Source organism: Vitis riparia, chromosome 18, assembly GCF_004353265.1.
Source record: "Vitis riparia cultivar Riparia Gloire de Montpellier isolate 1030 chromosome 18, EGFV_Vit.rip_1.0, whole genome shotgun sequence".
Taxonomy (NCBI): Eukaryota; Viridiplantae; Streptophyta; class Magnoliopsida; order Vitales; family Vitaceae; genus Vitis; species Vitis riparia.
The window spans coordinates 38,628,187-38,643,620 of record NC_048448.1 but is presented as its reverse complement, the minus strand read 5'-3'; the positions used below and the strand labels follow the sequence as shown (position 1 = coordinate 38,643,620).

Here is a 15,434-nt window from a genome sequence, read left to right as displayed (position 1 = left end):
TTAAAAAAAACTATCAATATGCTAATGAAGGAAATCCTTAATACATATGTTTCTTCCATTTTTTTTCTTTAGCAACCAACCTTATCTTATATTTTTTTACAAAGCCATGTGGTTTTAATTTTCTTTGGAAAAAATATCCATACCATTTTTTCAAATCTAGACAAATTCAAGTACCCACCTACTTTGGTATAAATTAATTTACTTTTTAATTTAGTTCAATCTCTTCGCTTTATTTTAGAATGGTTTTGGGCTCGATAAAATAGTTTTAGAGATAGTAATTGTTTTGTTTTAATCTTTATATTTATTTTTGAACATTTTCTAAATAATACATGTATAAATAAACATTTACAAAAGAATTATGACATCTCATGAAATATCTTCCCTAGAAATATCATCAATATTGTACATATTAATTAGAAAGTACTCCATACCTTAGAGCCATGTAGCTTATCATTTCAATATCAAATGTAATATTATAGACCCCTTTGGTGGTGAGGGCTTGTGCGGAGAGTGGATATTTTCATTTTCATTGCATTTTTTTTTTTTAAATGTGGGGAGACCCCTCTCCATGCATGGATCCAAGCTACATGGACACGGAGGGAACATGGCCGACCATGGTGGTGGTTGGAGAAGATGACATGCCTTCTGGAAGAGGCACAGTAATGCATGTGAGGATCTTGCGGGAAATGATAGGGAACAGAGATGAGATATTTTTCAAAGGGAGGAGGAGATTCTTTGGTGGTGAGGGCTAAGCTGAGAGAGATTACAAGAGATAAGGAGTTACCGAAGGAGCGACTGTAGGCGAGTTTGAGGTGGGTTTCTTGTCGACTTTGTTTCGTACTCTTCTCATTCTTTTTTCTCATTTTGGTTTGCTTTGCATTGCTCATCAGTTTGGGTTGGATTATATGTTGATTTTCATTGATTTTCTGGATCATATTCTTATTGTTGTTGTTGATATTGTCGTTATCCTTATGGTTTAACTTGAAGTTAATAAGGCTTTGTATCTCATGTATTTTTGGCAACTCTAACTTGAGATCTCCTCACATGTATCAGCCCGTGGGTATTACCTGAAATGAGGCTTGATACACTCATGTTTTTCTTTGCTTTATCCCTCTTTTATCCTTCCCTTGTTTTTTTTTTTTTTGTTTTGGCTCCTTTTATGCCGTTTTTGCTCCTTTATTGTTGGTGCATTTGAAGAGCCGAAAATGGCTAGTGCTGGAGAAGGGCACGCGAACCTCCCTCACTCTCTGTGGCAACGTCGTTCACAGCAAATCTGTATATGATTCCAACTTGTTATTAGGCCGTGACTCACCTTGACCTCTCTTTGCTCTTGCCTTGGGACCACTCATTTATCTCTCTCTCCTTTGATCCTACGCTTCTAGCTCATCTTCTTCGCCATGCCTTTCCGATGGTGACTCTACTCACTGTCCATGCTCGCACTCCGACCACTGTCCAACTCCTAGCTCCTCAATAGCCCAATCTCACCCACAACAGCCACTTCGTCCATCAAACAGTCGCTACCGGAGATGGAGTCTGCCGCTCGTCGTCGTCACCGCCTTCCTCTTCATTAAGATCTCCGTCCAGCGGCGGAGACGACGGTGAGACCAACAGCGCCAGCCATGGCAGCAACGGCGCGAGTGCCAGCAGAAGCAGCAGCCCCCCACCTCCATTCCTTCATACCATCATGGCCATCATCGACATGCAGGCCCTATTCCCCACCGTCGGCTTGCTACCCGTTGGCCACCCTTTTGTTTTTAAAAAAAATAAGGTGGTAGCACCCCTAGATCTTCATGGTGGATGTTTGGCTGGTGGGCTTTGTTGGTGGGCTCCTAAAGCCCAAGTTGTAGGTTTAGATTAGTTCATATGGGCCTTAAGCCCCATCCTCCAAGTTTGGGCCAAGTATACGACCCTTTCAAGTCCTTTTTCTAATGTTACAAATATGTTTTTCCTATGAAGATTTTAAAATCAGCTACACAAAATATCATTTTCGAAATAACTTCCTAAAATTTAATTTTAAATTCGGTTTGCAAAATTTTGATTTTCGAAAATTCAATCCCGAAAATTCCTCTATGCAATTTCACTCGTTTAAATATTATGATTGTTAATTATTATTATTTCATATGTATCAATTTATCATCTTTTAAAAATCTCATTCATTAAAGTCTAATCCTTCAAAAATTCCATGTTTTAATTTAAATTTTCAATTCTAAAAATTCCACAATTCGTTTAAATCTCATTTTCATCAACTAGAATTATCCTCCTATATTTATCTATTTAAATTCTAATCCTTCAAAAATCACATGTCTTAATTTAATTTTTCAACCCTAAAAATTCCACAATTTGTTTAAATCTTATTTTCATCAATTAAAATTATCCTCCCATATTCATCTATTTATTTAAATTCTAATCTTTCAAAAACCACATGTCTTAATTTAATTTTTCAACCCTAAAATTTCTACAATTCGTTTAAATCTTATTTTTATCAATTAGAATCATTATCTCATTTTTATTTATTTATTTAAAGTCTAATCCTTCAAAATTTTCATGTTTTTATTTAATTTTATAATTCTAAAAATTTCACAATTCGTTTAAATCTTATTTTCATCAATTAGAATTATCCTCCCACATTTACCTATTTATTTAAAGTCTAATCCTTCGAAAATCCCATGTCTTAATTTAATTTTTCAATAATTTGTTTAAATCTTATTTTCATCAATTAGAATTATAATCCCATTTTTATCTAGTTATTTAAAGTCTAATCCTTCAAAAATTCCATGTTTTAATTTAATCTTTCAATCCTAAAAATTCTACAATTCATCTAAATCTTATTTTCATCAATTAGAATTATCCTCCCATATTTACCTATTTATTTAGAGTCTAATCCTTCGAAAATCTCATGCCTTAATTTAATTTTTCAATAATTCGTTTAAATTTTATTTTCATCAATTAGAATTATAATCCCGTTTTTATCTAATTATTTAAAGTCTAATCCTTCAAAAATTCCATGTTTTAATTTAATTATTCAATTCTAAAAATTCCACTATTCGTCTAAATGTCATTTTCTTTAATTAGAATTAATATCCCATATTTATTTACTTATTTAAAATCCAACCCTTTAGAAATCCGATGTCCTAACTTAATTTTCAAACCCTACAAATTCCACTATTCTTTTTTTATTCGTTTAAGTGTTATTTTCGTTAATTAGTATTATTATCCTATATTAGTTTATTTATTAAAAATCCAATCCTTTAAAAAAATTCCAATGTCATAATTTAATTTTCAACCCTAAAAATTCCACTATTCTTTTTTTTTTTCTTCTTTTAAATGTTATTTTCGTTAGTTAGTATTATTATCCTATATTAGTTTATTTATTTAAAATCCAATCCTTCAAAAATCCAATGCCCTAACTTAATTTTTCAATCCTAAAAATTCCATTATTCATCTAAATGTTATTTTCGTCAATTAGAAACTCTATACTTGTTTATCTCTCTTAAAAAATCTCAATCATTGAACTTAATTTTCAACCCTAAAAATTCCACTATTCTTTTTTATTCATTTAAATGTCATTTTCCTTAAGCAGAATTATCATTTTATATTTATTTATTTATTCAAAGTCCAATTCTTCAAAAATCCAACGTCCTAATTTAATTTTCAATCTCAAAATCCCATTGCGCATTTTTTTTTTTATTTGTTTCGTTTAAATATTATTTTCGTTAATTAGCATTATTATTCCATATTTATTTATTTATTCTAATTGTTAAAGTTTAATTCTTCAGAACCCGACTTCCAAATCTAATTTTCAATCTCAAAAGCTCCACCGTTCGTATACCACCGTTTAATGATTATTCTCGTTATTAACATTATCCTATCCATTTACCTATTCAGTTATTCGCATACCAAAGATCTCATCTCTAAATAAATTCTTAAGTTTTCAATCTCTAAATTCACATCCTCAATCTCTAAAATTTCATATTTTGTAATTATTTACCTAATCTTTATTATTTCACCATTGTTATTATTCCATTCCTTTACTTATTCACTCATCCACTTACCCACTCGTTTAAAATCCTGAACTCTCAAATCATTTTCAAAATTCCAATCCCGTTCAAATTTAATTTCTAAAATTCTCATTCTCATATTTAATCTCTAAAAGTCTGATCTTCAAATAAACTTTAAAATTCCAATTTTCCAGTAATCTTCGAGATTCCAATTTTTCAAATAAATTTCCAAAAATCCAGTTTTCTCTCGAATAGTTTTAATTCCGCTCTGGTTTTCAAATGATCTTATGCTCCTCTCGATTTCAATAAGCATGAATAAAATTTTCATAATTCCAGAATAATGGAATCTGTGACATGAAGTCATGCTAAATAAACGGGCTTTGGTGGAGGCCTAGCATGGGTGGCTTTATGATTGATTGATTGATTGTTTGATTGGATTATCATACATCCTGCTCTCTAACATGCATGAGATTATTTCTTAATTGTGCACTAACCCGCTCTCTTGATAGCGCATTGATCGTTTGATGCCAAGGTATGCCCCGCTCCTACTTTGATCGTTTTTTATTGAGTGTTTTGATTCTCATATGTGCATGATCAATTTGAGTATCCATTGATTTTCCTACTAATTGCCATGTCAACTTCATTTTATTAGTAGAGACCCGACTTTAGGGACTTAGAGAGGTGCTACGATCTTTACTGTACCTTCCCGATAAGTAACTTGACCCTCGAACCCGATCCGGTTTTTCACATATCACCTTTTCCAAAATAAGGAGTCACACTTAGAGTTTTTCTTTCTTATTTTGTTTACCCTTTAAAAATAAAACAAAAATAAGTGGCGACTCCTAGTCATTTTTCTTAATCAATAAAATCATTCTTATCCAAAAATCGAACTCGCCATCAAGTGGGAAATGCATGAGCGGAAATACGGGGTCCACAAATATATTTTCAAATATTTAAATTTTATAAAATAATAATATCTAGTCTTAGTCATTATTTGGAATAAAGAAAGTACCTAATCTTCATTTTTTTTTTTCTTTTTTTGAAGTCATTTTCAAAGAAAACACATAACAAGGAACTATTTAATTACTCTTGCTTTATGGAACATTATGATTATCCTGTATTTCTAAAGTGAAAGCACTAACAATGGTTTTGATAAAGAAAGCATCCACTTTCTCTACTTTGGAAGTAATATTAATTTATTAATGTAATCATCACCATCAATTTAGAAAATGATTATTTCCTATTTATTCCACCTTAGGTGGATCGAAATGTTCTCCAAATCCCTGTTAATTTGAAGAATGCCCACCAAATTCTTTTCATATGAGTTCTCATGTAATCATTTCATTTTATTTTTTTAACAAAATATGAAAAAAATAATTATACCGTGAAAATAAATTCTCAAAAAAGTAAAAACACTCCTATTCAAGTCTCATTAAGTTAAAAACAACAACTATAATAAAATCATTATTTTCTAGATTATATTTAAAAAATAGTACCTACATCATAATTTGAAATCACTTCAAAACATCATTCACCAACCAATTAAATTAGCAATGAGTAACCTTGTTCCTCCACCATTCTTGGATCATCATCTCCAAATCCAAGAGATGATTGTGGATTGACCAAAGATTATTGCTAAATATATATGGTAGGTGCTATGCACTTGTTATGAAATAATTTTAATACATAAAAATAGTGTACTAGTAATGGAAGTTTTATTAAAGATTACTTGGAGGAAAAAATAATAATTCTAGAATTATAGAATATATAAAGGAATACATTTTAGATTAAAAGAGGCACAATTATAATTATATGTAAATTACAATATAAACTTTTGGGGAGGAAAGATTTTCTTTGACAAAATTATGTGCAATCTCTTTATTATTATTATTATTATTGCTCTAGATATAAGTTTGCTCATGACTTGAAAAGAAGGAATATTGAGTTGGACTTGGTCTTCTCAATTGTCCCTCTATTAAGTTATCCTTAAAAAAGCTATTGGACTTGATCATTTCTTACTTTCATATGGCTATGCATAAGTACCTAATGTATGGTTCAATTTGGGAATGTGTTTTTAAAATAGTTTTTTAGTAGAAGTTTATTTGAAAATTTGAAATGATTTTTAACATGTTGTTTGAATTTTCAAATATTTATTAAAAAATAACTTTTATCTATGATTCTTTATACTTATGCAATTATTTTTAAAACAACCCTATAAAAAATGAAAATAATTTAAAAATAAAAATATAATAATAAAAAAAATACCATATTTTCATACAAAGTTCTCAAAATTTTATTTTTTATTGAAAAAATTATCAAACATGTTTTTTTTTTTAATTTGAAAAACAATGTTTTATATTTTAAGAACAAAAAATATTTTCTTTCCCCTAAATGGATCATACATTCTCCCATCAATGAACATTCTCTCTTTTGTGGTCATGGTGGTTCAAAGGACTTCCTACCTACCATCCAAAAATGAATTTAATGAAACCTGTTTTTAAAAATACAAAAGAAATAAAATTTAAATTAATGTTTTTCTATCTTTTTTTTTTTCATAGTCAATAAAGGTCATTTTTGAAAAGATAAAAAATATATATTCTTCTTCTCAATTTTCACACTTTCTCTAGGTTTTGAACTTAAATGGTGAACTTATATGAACCAAAACTTAATTTTTAAATCCAACTAAGTCCAAAACACAATTGTCCTTTTTTTCATTCCACGAGAATAGTTAATACTATAATAATTTTCATTCCACTTAAGCTTACATTATGGCATAGAATATTTTTGTTGACTTAGAAAAATGAACTCATTTGCCAAAATTTTCCCCGTCTTCAAGATTGAGTATTTCAAACCATTCCATTTCCCATTTTCCATGTCATGCATGTGATGTCACAGACGCTTGTGGCTGCAATTTTCATTGACCGGATTTTTATATACAATACAATTTTTTATTTATTTTTTAATTCTCAGCCCTTTATATGGTAGTATTAATTATTTTCCTTCTTCAATCATTTATGAGTCTATTTTCCACTTAGATATGAATCTATTTTCCACCTCATATATTTTTGACTGAGTCATCAAATCCAAATCCACATTCCTAAATCCAACTAAACACTTATACATACACATGCTTATATATATATATATATAAAAGTATATTTTTTTAGAATTTTGTTTTTGTCTTGAACTTTTCTTTAAATAATCAAATAAGAGAAAAAAATTATTCTTTTCTTTTATTTCTTTGAAATTTTTAGGAACTACAAGTAGTCTAGACTATGTGATTAATTTTATTTTCTTTTTATGTACATAAAGAAAAGGAGAAAGAATTTGTTAGGTAAATTGTTATAATAGTAATGATGAATAAATAAATAAATGAAAATATTAAAAAATATAATTTAGAAGAAACAAAACACAATAACCTATCTTCCAAAATAATTTAAAAGTTTATAATAATGAATACGTTGATTGAGATGTCTATTGACTCAAGGATAAAAGTACTATAATTATATTAACTTGATTAACTAATTGATTAGAAGGACAATTTTCTATGATGTTCATGTGAGAAATATAAGATAAAATAAATTTTCAATTATAGTAATTCACAAATATTTTAAATATTTACATATATATTAAAAGAAGAATGAGACTTCATGATAAAACAAAATGGTTATAAGTTTTGGTATTTAATTTTAATTTTTTTAATTATTAATTTTCCTTTTCAAAAAATACTAATATTACTTTGTAATGATGTATAAAAAATGATATTTAAAAAAATTCAAGAAAGTTATTGATTGAAATTGCCATCCTATGCTACACCTCCTAAGGAGAATAATAAGCATTTTAACATTTTCTTATTTCACCACTATACCATAGAATATTTTGCTAGCTTAGAAAAATAGAGTTATTTACCAATTAAAATGGGTGCAATTTTCTTTGCATAATATAATGATAAACATTTTCATTAACTATTTTTTCAAATACCATGTGCCAAATTATTATTATTATTATTATTATTATTACCTTTTATAGCTCTCAAATACCTTTTATAGTTGACCTCTTCTCCTTTTTATTTATTGATTTTGTGCATGGAGTGGATGTACATCCTTATTTATTAAAATCAACTTGATTGAAAAATGTTAAATCATATATTTTAGTTACGTTTCCCACCCCCCCCCCCCCCCCCCCCCTCCCCCCCAAATATCTATAACAAGTGTTAAATTGATTTAAATATTTGACATACATCACTAAAAATAATGGGGCTAACATTGTACATTTCCAAACAAAATGCCAATTGGGCTTGGGCTTTAACTCATGGACCTTAAGTTAAAGCTAGCTTCGGCCCGTTGGTTGCAACACTGATTCTATCTTGTTGTGGCCTAAACTTGGGCCATGAACAAATTGGCTCCCATATATGTTTTAATAAAAACAAATACTAGTTGAAAATAATCCATTCTATACATATTGAAATATAAACAAGATTATTGTTCTTTTCCTCATTAAGGTTCTTAAATAAATTGGGATGTAATGAAAAGACTAAATAGTTGTTTACAAAAGGATGGAGGACAACTCTTTTTAAAAGGAGCCAAAGGATTTAATTAAAGAATGAGAGAGAAGGGTTAACGATTACGCATACTAGAAAAATCGACCTTTCTTTCCTATGGATTATCACATTTGAGTGTTGGCTTGAGAAAAAAGGCACTCCTTAACTTTGCCTTACATTGATTGGGGATTGGAAGGTAGGAACAACAAATAGATCAATTGGAACCATGTCAATTGGAGGAATTGACACATTTATTGGTTTGAACTTGAGGTCTCAATCATCCAACCCTATTGGTGAGAAGACCAACTATCATCCCAAAAAGTGATCAAGGGCAACTAAAGTAGAACATATGATGTTACCTCCTGTTTTATAAAAAATGGAAATGTATTCAAATGTCTCCTAACTCTTAAATATTTATTCGTTAGTGTATGGTTTCCAAGATATGGCAATTGCTTCTTGAGTTTTAAGTTACCATATTGATTGGAAAAATACTAAATGAATGATTGTTGCATTATCACAAAACCAAAATAATAATAGTGATAATAATAAGGAAACAAACATTATTTTAACTTTATAAACAAGATTGCACTTGTATAATGACAATATAGATTATTTGCCAACATAAGAATGTAAAAGACATTTATAATATGCAACACATAATAAAGTGGGAGTGGAACGAGTTAATTTCTTCTTGCTCCTTGCTTGCAAGTGCTCATTTTAGACTTTCTGATCTTTTTATGAATGTTCTCTTCAATAATCCAGACAAACCATTTAGGTTTCCCAGTTAAGAAAACGAGACACCCAAGAGACAACCCAATAACCAATCCACATCCATATCCCATCAATGTGATTTTCCAATCAAATCCACCATCAAACTCTGCATCCGCTTCTTTTGAAGGCTCCGGTGTTTCATCGGCTATGCATTTCTTTGACAACGGAAATCCACACAACCCTGAGTTCTCATTGTGTGAATCATTTCCAAAAGTATCAAACTGATTACCTCGAGGTATGAATCCGGTAAGATGGTTTTGGGAAAGATTCAAAACTTCAAGAAATGTCAAACTTGTTAATTGTTGAGGAATACTCCCAATTAGCTCGTTTGAAGAGAGGTCCAATGATTCAAGCGACTTCAAATTTCCAAAAGATGATGGAATATGTCCTGTAAGGTTATTATGAGACAAATTAAGCCCTCGAAGTGAATTAAGATTTCCAATGGACTCTAGAATCTCTCTTTGGAATTTATTGCTTGATAAATCAACTGTTGTGAAAGTATTCAAGATTTTCACAAGTTCAACCTCCAACCCTTTTGTTGTCACTGTTATGGAATCTTGATAATAATATTCTCCCATGTATTTTCTTTCCATGTTGCCTTCATCTATATTCATTATAGCTTTCAAACTTCTCAAATACATTTCAGGCAAGTTACCCTCGAAATCATTGTGAGCAAGATCAATGATTTTTAGGCTCATGAATGGGGATTTGATCTTGGAAAACCCTATATGACCATGGAAACTATTAGAGTGCAAAACAAGAACTTGCAACTCTGGAAGAGTTCTCAACCAATTGGGAAATGTATCATTTATCTTATTATTCCCAAGGCCTAGAACTTCAAGTTTTCTACAAATGATCAAAGATCGAGGTACTGGGCCTTCCAATTGATTATCGTTGAAGTCAAGATTCTTGATAGAATTGCCCTTTTAAAATGTTTGAGGAATGGTGCCATGAAATCGATTCCTTCGTAAATTCAAAACAAAGAGATATTTACTAGAATTCCCCAAACAATGAGGAAGCATGCCACTCAAGTTTTTATTAGACAAATCAAGAATTCTCATGGAACTCGCTTTGCAAATCAACGATGAGATTTTTCCACTCAATTTATTATGGGAGACTGAAAAGAAAAATATAGAATTTGGAGTTGGAAGTGGTCCTTGCAGGAAGTTGGAATGAAGATCTAGAGTATATAAATTTTCCCATGGAAGCATCTCAAACCCACTTATTGAGTTATAAGAAAGATTCAAGTATCGCAATGTATTCTTTCCCATATTCCATGACCATACTCCACCAATCTTATTGTTTGAAAGATCTAGGTTGTCAATGTTGGGTAAAATGGAGTTGGAATGGCTAGAGATGGTCAATGAGAGCATGTTGTTTGAGAGATCAAGCCAAGTGAGGTTTTTAAGTTTTCCAAAGTTGCTTGTCTCCAAACACCACTCAAGTTATTTGATTAAAGAAAAATAATTTCAAGGTTTACAAACTTAAATATTGAACTTGGAATTGACCCATGTAACTCATTCATGCTCAAATCAATATACTCTAATGAATCAAATTGGAATTCACCAATAGGACCAGTGAGTTTGTTATGACTGAGATCTAACCCCACCAACGATGGTAGAGTATACAACCAAGATGGTATTGTCCAGTTAAATAAGTTAAAGTTATGAGAGAAGCCTAACTCCTGAAGGTTTGTTAGATTTTGAATTAATGGTGGAAGCTGCCCATTGAAATTGTTGCTAGAAAGTCCTAATGAAATTAAATTTCTAATATTGTTAAAAACATTTGGAATGTTACCACTAAAATGATTTCCATGAAGGAACAAGGAAGTGATTTGTGTAAGGTTCTCTAGCGAAATAGGGATGGACCCTCAGAATTCACAATGTGAGAGATCCAAAGTATGTAAAAACTTTAGATTGTCAATTGAAGTAAGGATGAACCTTGAGAATTTGCAATCAGAGAAATCCAAAGTTTATAAAGACTTTAGATTGCCAATTGAAGTAGAAATGGACCCTGAGAATTCGCAATCAGAGAGATCCAAAGTTTGTAAAGACTTTAGATTGTCAATTGAAGTAGGAAGCCCTCCACTAAAATTTTTGGATGATAAATACAACTCCATAAGGGAATCGTTCTCACTTAATCGTGGAAAGTTTCCACTGAGATCATCATTTTCCTCTAAGTTGAGAACCTCGAGTTTCGAAAGATGAATGTCATGGCCAGGGAATATCCCATGCAATCCACAGTCAAAGAAAACTAATGATATCAAAGAAGATAGATTTAGCAAGGAATTAGGAAAAACTGAAGAGATGGAAATACCTCCAAGGTGAAGCTTCTGCAATTTAGTTAAATTTTGAACCAGATAATTGAGAAAGAGGAGGAAAGAAGCTGAGAGCATGAGAAGAAGAAAAGAAAACAGAGGAAGAGGAGTTTAGACATCATTCTTCCCAAAGCAATCGAGAGAGAGTGATGAGATGAGAGAAATGGTGATGAGTACACCCCAATTTATATGCAAATGATTCACGGTGGAAAACTTCTTGGAAATTTCCAACTTAAACAGAGAAACCCAAACAAAAACTTTCTTGTTACAATTTCCAAACACATCAAATGTTGTGTCCTTTGAAAGGGAAGTTGCATGCTATGACTTTTATTGTTAAAATTTATTTATTTATTATTATTTTTTGGATATTTCTCTTCTTTATACTTCTTTTCCAACATTCTTTTTTTTCTAGACTTGTTAAAAAATATAACTTTTTTTCTAGACTTCTCAAAGTACAAGGTTCACAGGGAAATTCTCAAATGGGCTTCACTGTTTCACTTGAATCTCTTTAAGGCTACTTGCCAATTGAGAGTCTGAGACACTTTTATGGAAGTATATGAGACTTGCTCATGCATGAAAATGGGAAGACCTAAATGATTAGTGTTCTAAATCTTATATATTCTTAGATTGATTTGTGTGTAGATGTCATTTAAGTCCTGTTTGGATGGTAGAATTTTCTATTCAAAATGAAAATAAGTAAGAAGGAATCCAAAATCTCATGTATTTATCTTTGAAGATAGAAAATAAAATAAAATAAAATAAAATATAAGTTAAAATTTTATTTATTTTTATATTCTTTTTCTTTCTTTTGTATGTATATAAAAATTGTGTAAAAATAATTTATTAATTTTAAACTTATTATTTTTCTTTTTTTTTTCTCTTCATTTTTCTCTTAAACTTTCAAACTACCAAAAAAAATTTTAAATTTTTTTTACCAATTTCATTTAATAATTTATTTTTTAGGCTCATTAATTGAATTTGACCTATTTTAGACTCAATATACATGAATGAGAGTGGTTTTGCTTCTTTGAAACTTGGCATGATTATCTTTTTCCTTTTTGTAGTTGACATGATTAGATGTTAATTTGTATGAAAATAATTTGGTGAGGCTTCTTTCAAATAGGGATTTGGAGACCATTTCAAGCCATCTAAATAATGATCATTTTCTATATTGCTAGTGATGATTAAACTAATAATTACTATCTAACATTAATTATATGAAAAAAAAAAATTGATTGGATGATTTTTTTTTTCCATCCTTAAGTCTTTGATCGGATTTGCCTCTTGGAGTCTATGTATATTTTATTATTTATCAATGACCACAAAAGTAGTGTAAGTGATACATTACTTAATACAAAATCTTTGTTTGTGCTTTCACTTTACGATCAAAGGGCGGTTTATTAATATATTAAGTATAAATCTACTTTCGTGTTACTTTTTTAATTAGCATCAAACAACGAAAATTTAATTTGACCAAAAAAGTTTAACTTAGATGTCAAGTGCTAACGTAGCAATCCTACCCAATTAAAAAGTAAAGATTGAAGTCTAAGTGAATTGATACATAAAGAAAACAAACACAACTTTTCCCCACACGATTTTGTGGAAAAGAGGTTAACATTTTGATTCTTTTAATATATAATTATACATTTTATTATATATTTTCTTTTAACAAAATTTGATCAAGACTTGAGATTTCTTTATTCCAAATCATGACAAAAACCAAATATTATTATTTTTTTGAATTTAAATATTTGGAATTATATTACATTTCATATCAAAATGCTTACCTATGTGTAGACCCCCGGTTTGCTGGCCACCTCGAAGGAGCTGTCACCATATGGAAAAGTGGGGGACCTATTTTCTTCAAGCTAGCTACATGCAACACGTGCTGGAGCAGCTGACCGTGGCCATGGCGTTAGTTGGGATGGTGACCAGCTGAGTAAGGGAGAGAGGACAGAGTAGAGGCTGGTTTTTGGGGGCAGAGCGGGAGAAAAAAAAAAAAGAAAACGGGATAGCCTGAGGAGAGCTGGAGGGGAGCAAAGGGGAGAGCTGGAAGGGAGCAAAGGAAAACGAGCAGTGACTTCGATCCTGATTTCTTAGTCCTGGCAGTAGCAAGGGATCCAAGCTTCCCAAGAAGTTTTTATTTATTTTATTTTTTTATGACTGTAATGGCGTGGATCATTCCTCTATTCCTCAGAAGCTCCAGTCAGCCATGAAAAAAACGCAGCCATCTTGTTTCTCCGCCTTTGCCAGAACCAAACAAACCGAACTGGTAAAACACACAATGGAGTAGAGGGGCGGATCTTCCGAAGGTGATTCGACGTGCCGCCTGTGTTTGCGTGGGGTGCTAAATGGAACCATTCTGCTGAATTGCGCTGCACAAGGAGATTTTTTTTTTTAGGTGCTGATGAGTGGTCAACACGCATAGAAAGGGGCAGTGAGGACTAGGGTTTTAATGTTATATGGCTCATGAAAAACACACGTGTTCAACAGACACCCTGCATATGAAAAGTTGGCATCCACTTTGAGGTATATGATTGTCTTTTATAATATTATTATCATATTATAAGTTTTTCACTTGGAGGTATGTGATTGTCTTTTATAATATTATTATTATATTATAAGTTTTTATTTTCCAAAGTTCACTAACGTGAATTGTTGTTGCACGGTGGTGGTGATGAAATTCCATGTGTAAATAGTATTAAAGCATGTAATGTTGGGATTACTTTTTTATTATTATTATTATTTTAGTTATTTATCTTTAAAAAAAAAATTCCATCTTCGAATAATTTCAAGATTTTCAATTTATATAATTTAATAATTTCAAATTTTTAAATAATTTTCAATTCTAATTTCTTTCAAAATTTAATTTCCAAAGTCCCAATTTTCATGATTTGTTTTTTATAAATTAACTTTCATAGTTTCTACTTCCTAAATAATTTTTAGAATTATGCTCTCTTTCGAATCTAATCCCTAAAATCCCAATTCTTAAATTTAAATTTTCAAAACTCCAATCCTTAAATAATTTACTAATTGCTTTCAAATTTAATTCCCAAAATTCCAATTTCTAAATTTAATTTTCAAAACTCCAATTCTCAAACAATTTACTAATTTCTTTCAAATTTAATCTCTAAAACTCCAATTTTCAAATAATCCCTAAGACTCCAATTTTCAAATAAATTTCAAAAATCCAATTTTCTCTCAAATAGTTTTAATTCCACTCTGGTTTTCAAACAATCTTATGCTCCTCTTGATTTTAATAGGCATGAATGAATTTTTCATAATTCCAGAATAATGAAATCTGTTATATTAATTTATGCAAAATAAATGGGCTTTGGTGGGGGCCCAACATATGTGATTTCCTCATGATTGATTTTAGTATGCTTTATGACATGCTCAAAATTATTCCTTAATTGTGCACTAACCTCACTTCTTGATAGCACTTCATGGCTCGTTGCCCAGGTACGCACCTATTCTCACTCTAGTCACTCTATATACATGTATTGATTCCCATATATGCATGATCAATTCGGGTATTCATTGATTTCTTTATTAGATGCCACGATTGCTTCATTTTATTAGTAGAGACCCGGTTTTAGGGACTTAAAGGGGTGCTATGGTCTGTACCGTACTTTCCCGATAAGTAACCTGACCCCCGAACCTGATCCGGTTTTTCGCATACCGCCTTTTCCAAAATAAGGAGTCACACTTAGGATTTTTCTTTCTTATTTTGTTTACCCTTTTAAAAATAAAACAAAAATAAGTGACGACTCCAAGTCATTTTCTTAACCAATAAAAATCATAATTT

The 15,434-nt window shown here is 30.6% G+C and overlaps 1 protein-coding gene across 1 annotated transcript; it reads right to left on the bottom strand.

The window, feature by feature from the left end:
- Nucleotides 1-1,506: 1,506 nt before the first annotated feature.
- LOC117905857 (receptor-like protein 9DC3) lies at nt 1,507-9,923 on the bottom strand. Its single transcript, XM_034818716.1, has 2 exons — nt 9,307-9,923; nt 1,507-1,672 (listed from the first exon to the last, which is right to left on the bottom strand). Exons 1-2 carry the CDS (start codon nt 9,921-9,923, stop codon nt 1,507-1,509), a joined length of 783 nt encoding a protein of 260 aa, XP_034674607.1.
- Nucleotides 9,924-15,434: the final 5,511 nt, after the last annotated feature.

What these genes read in the sequence shown, in the direction of transcription:
- LOC117905857 (XM_034818716.1), bottom strand. Translation starts at nt 9,923, where the DNA reads ATGAATATAGATGAAGGCAACATGGAAAGAAAATACATGGGAGAATAT. An exon ending in TTAACTGGGAAACCTAAATG is followed by an intron (nt 1,673 to 9,306) that starts GTTTGTCTGGAT and finishes GATGGTATGAAG; the next exon opens with GAATGGAGGTGGGGGGCTGC.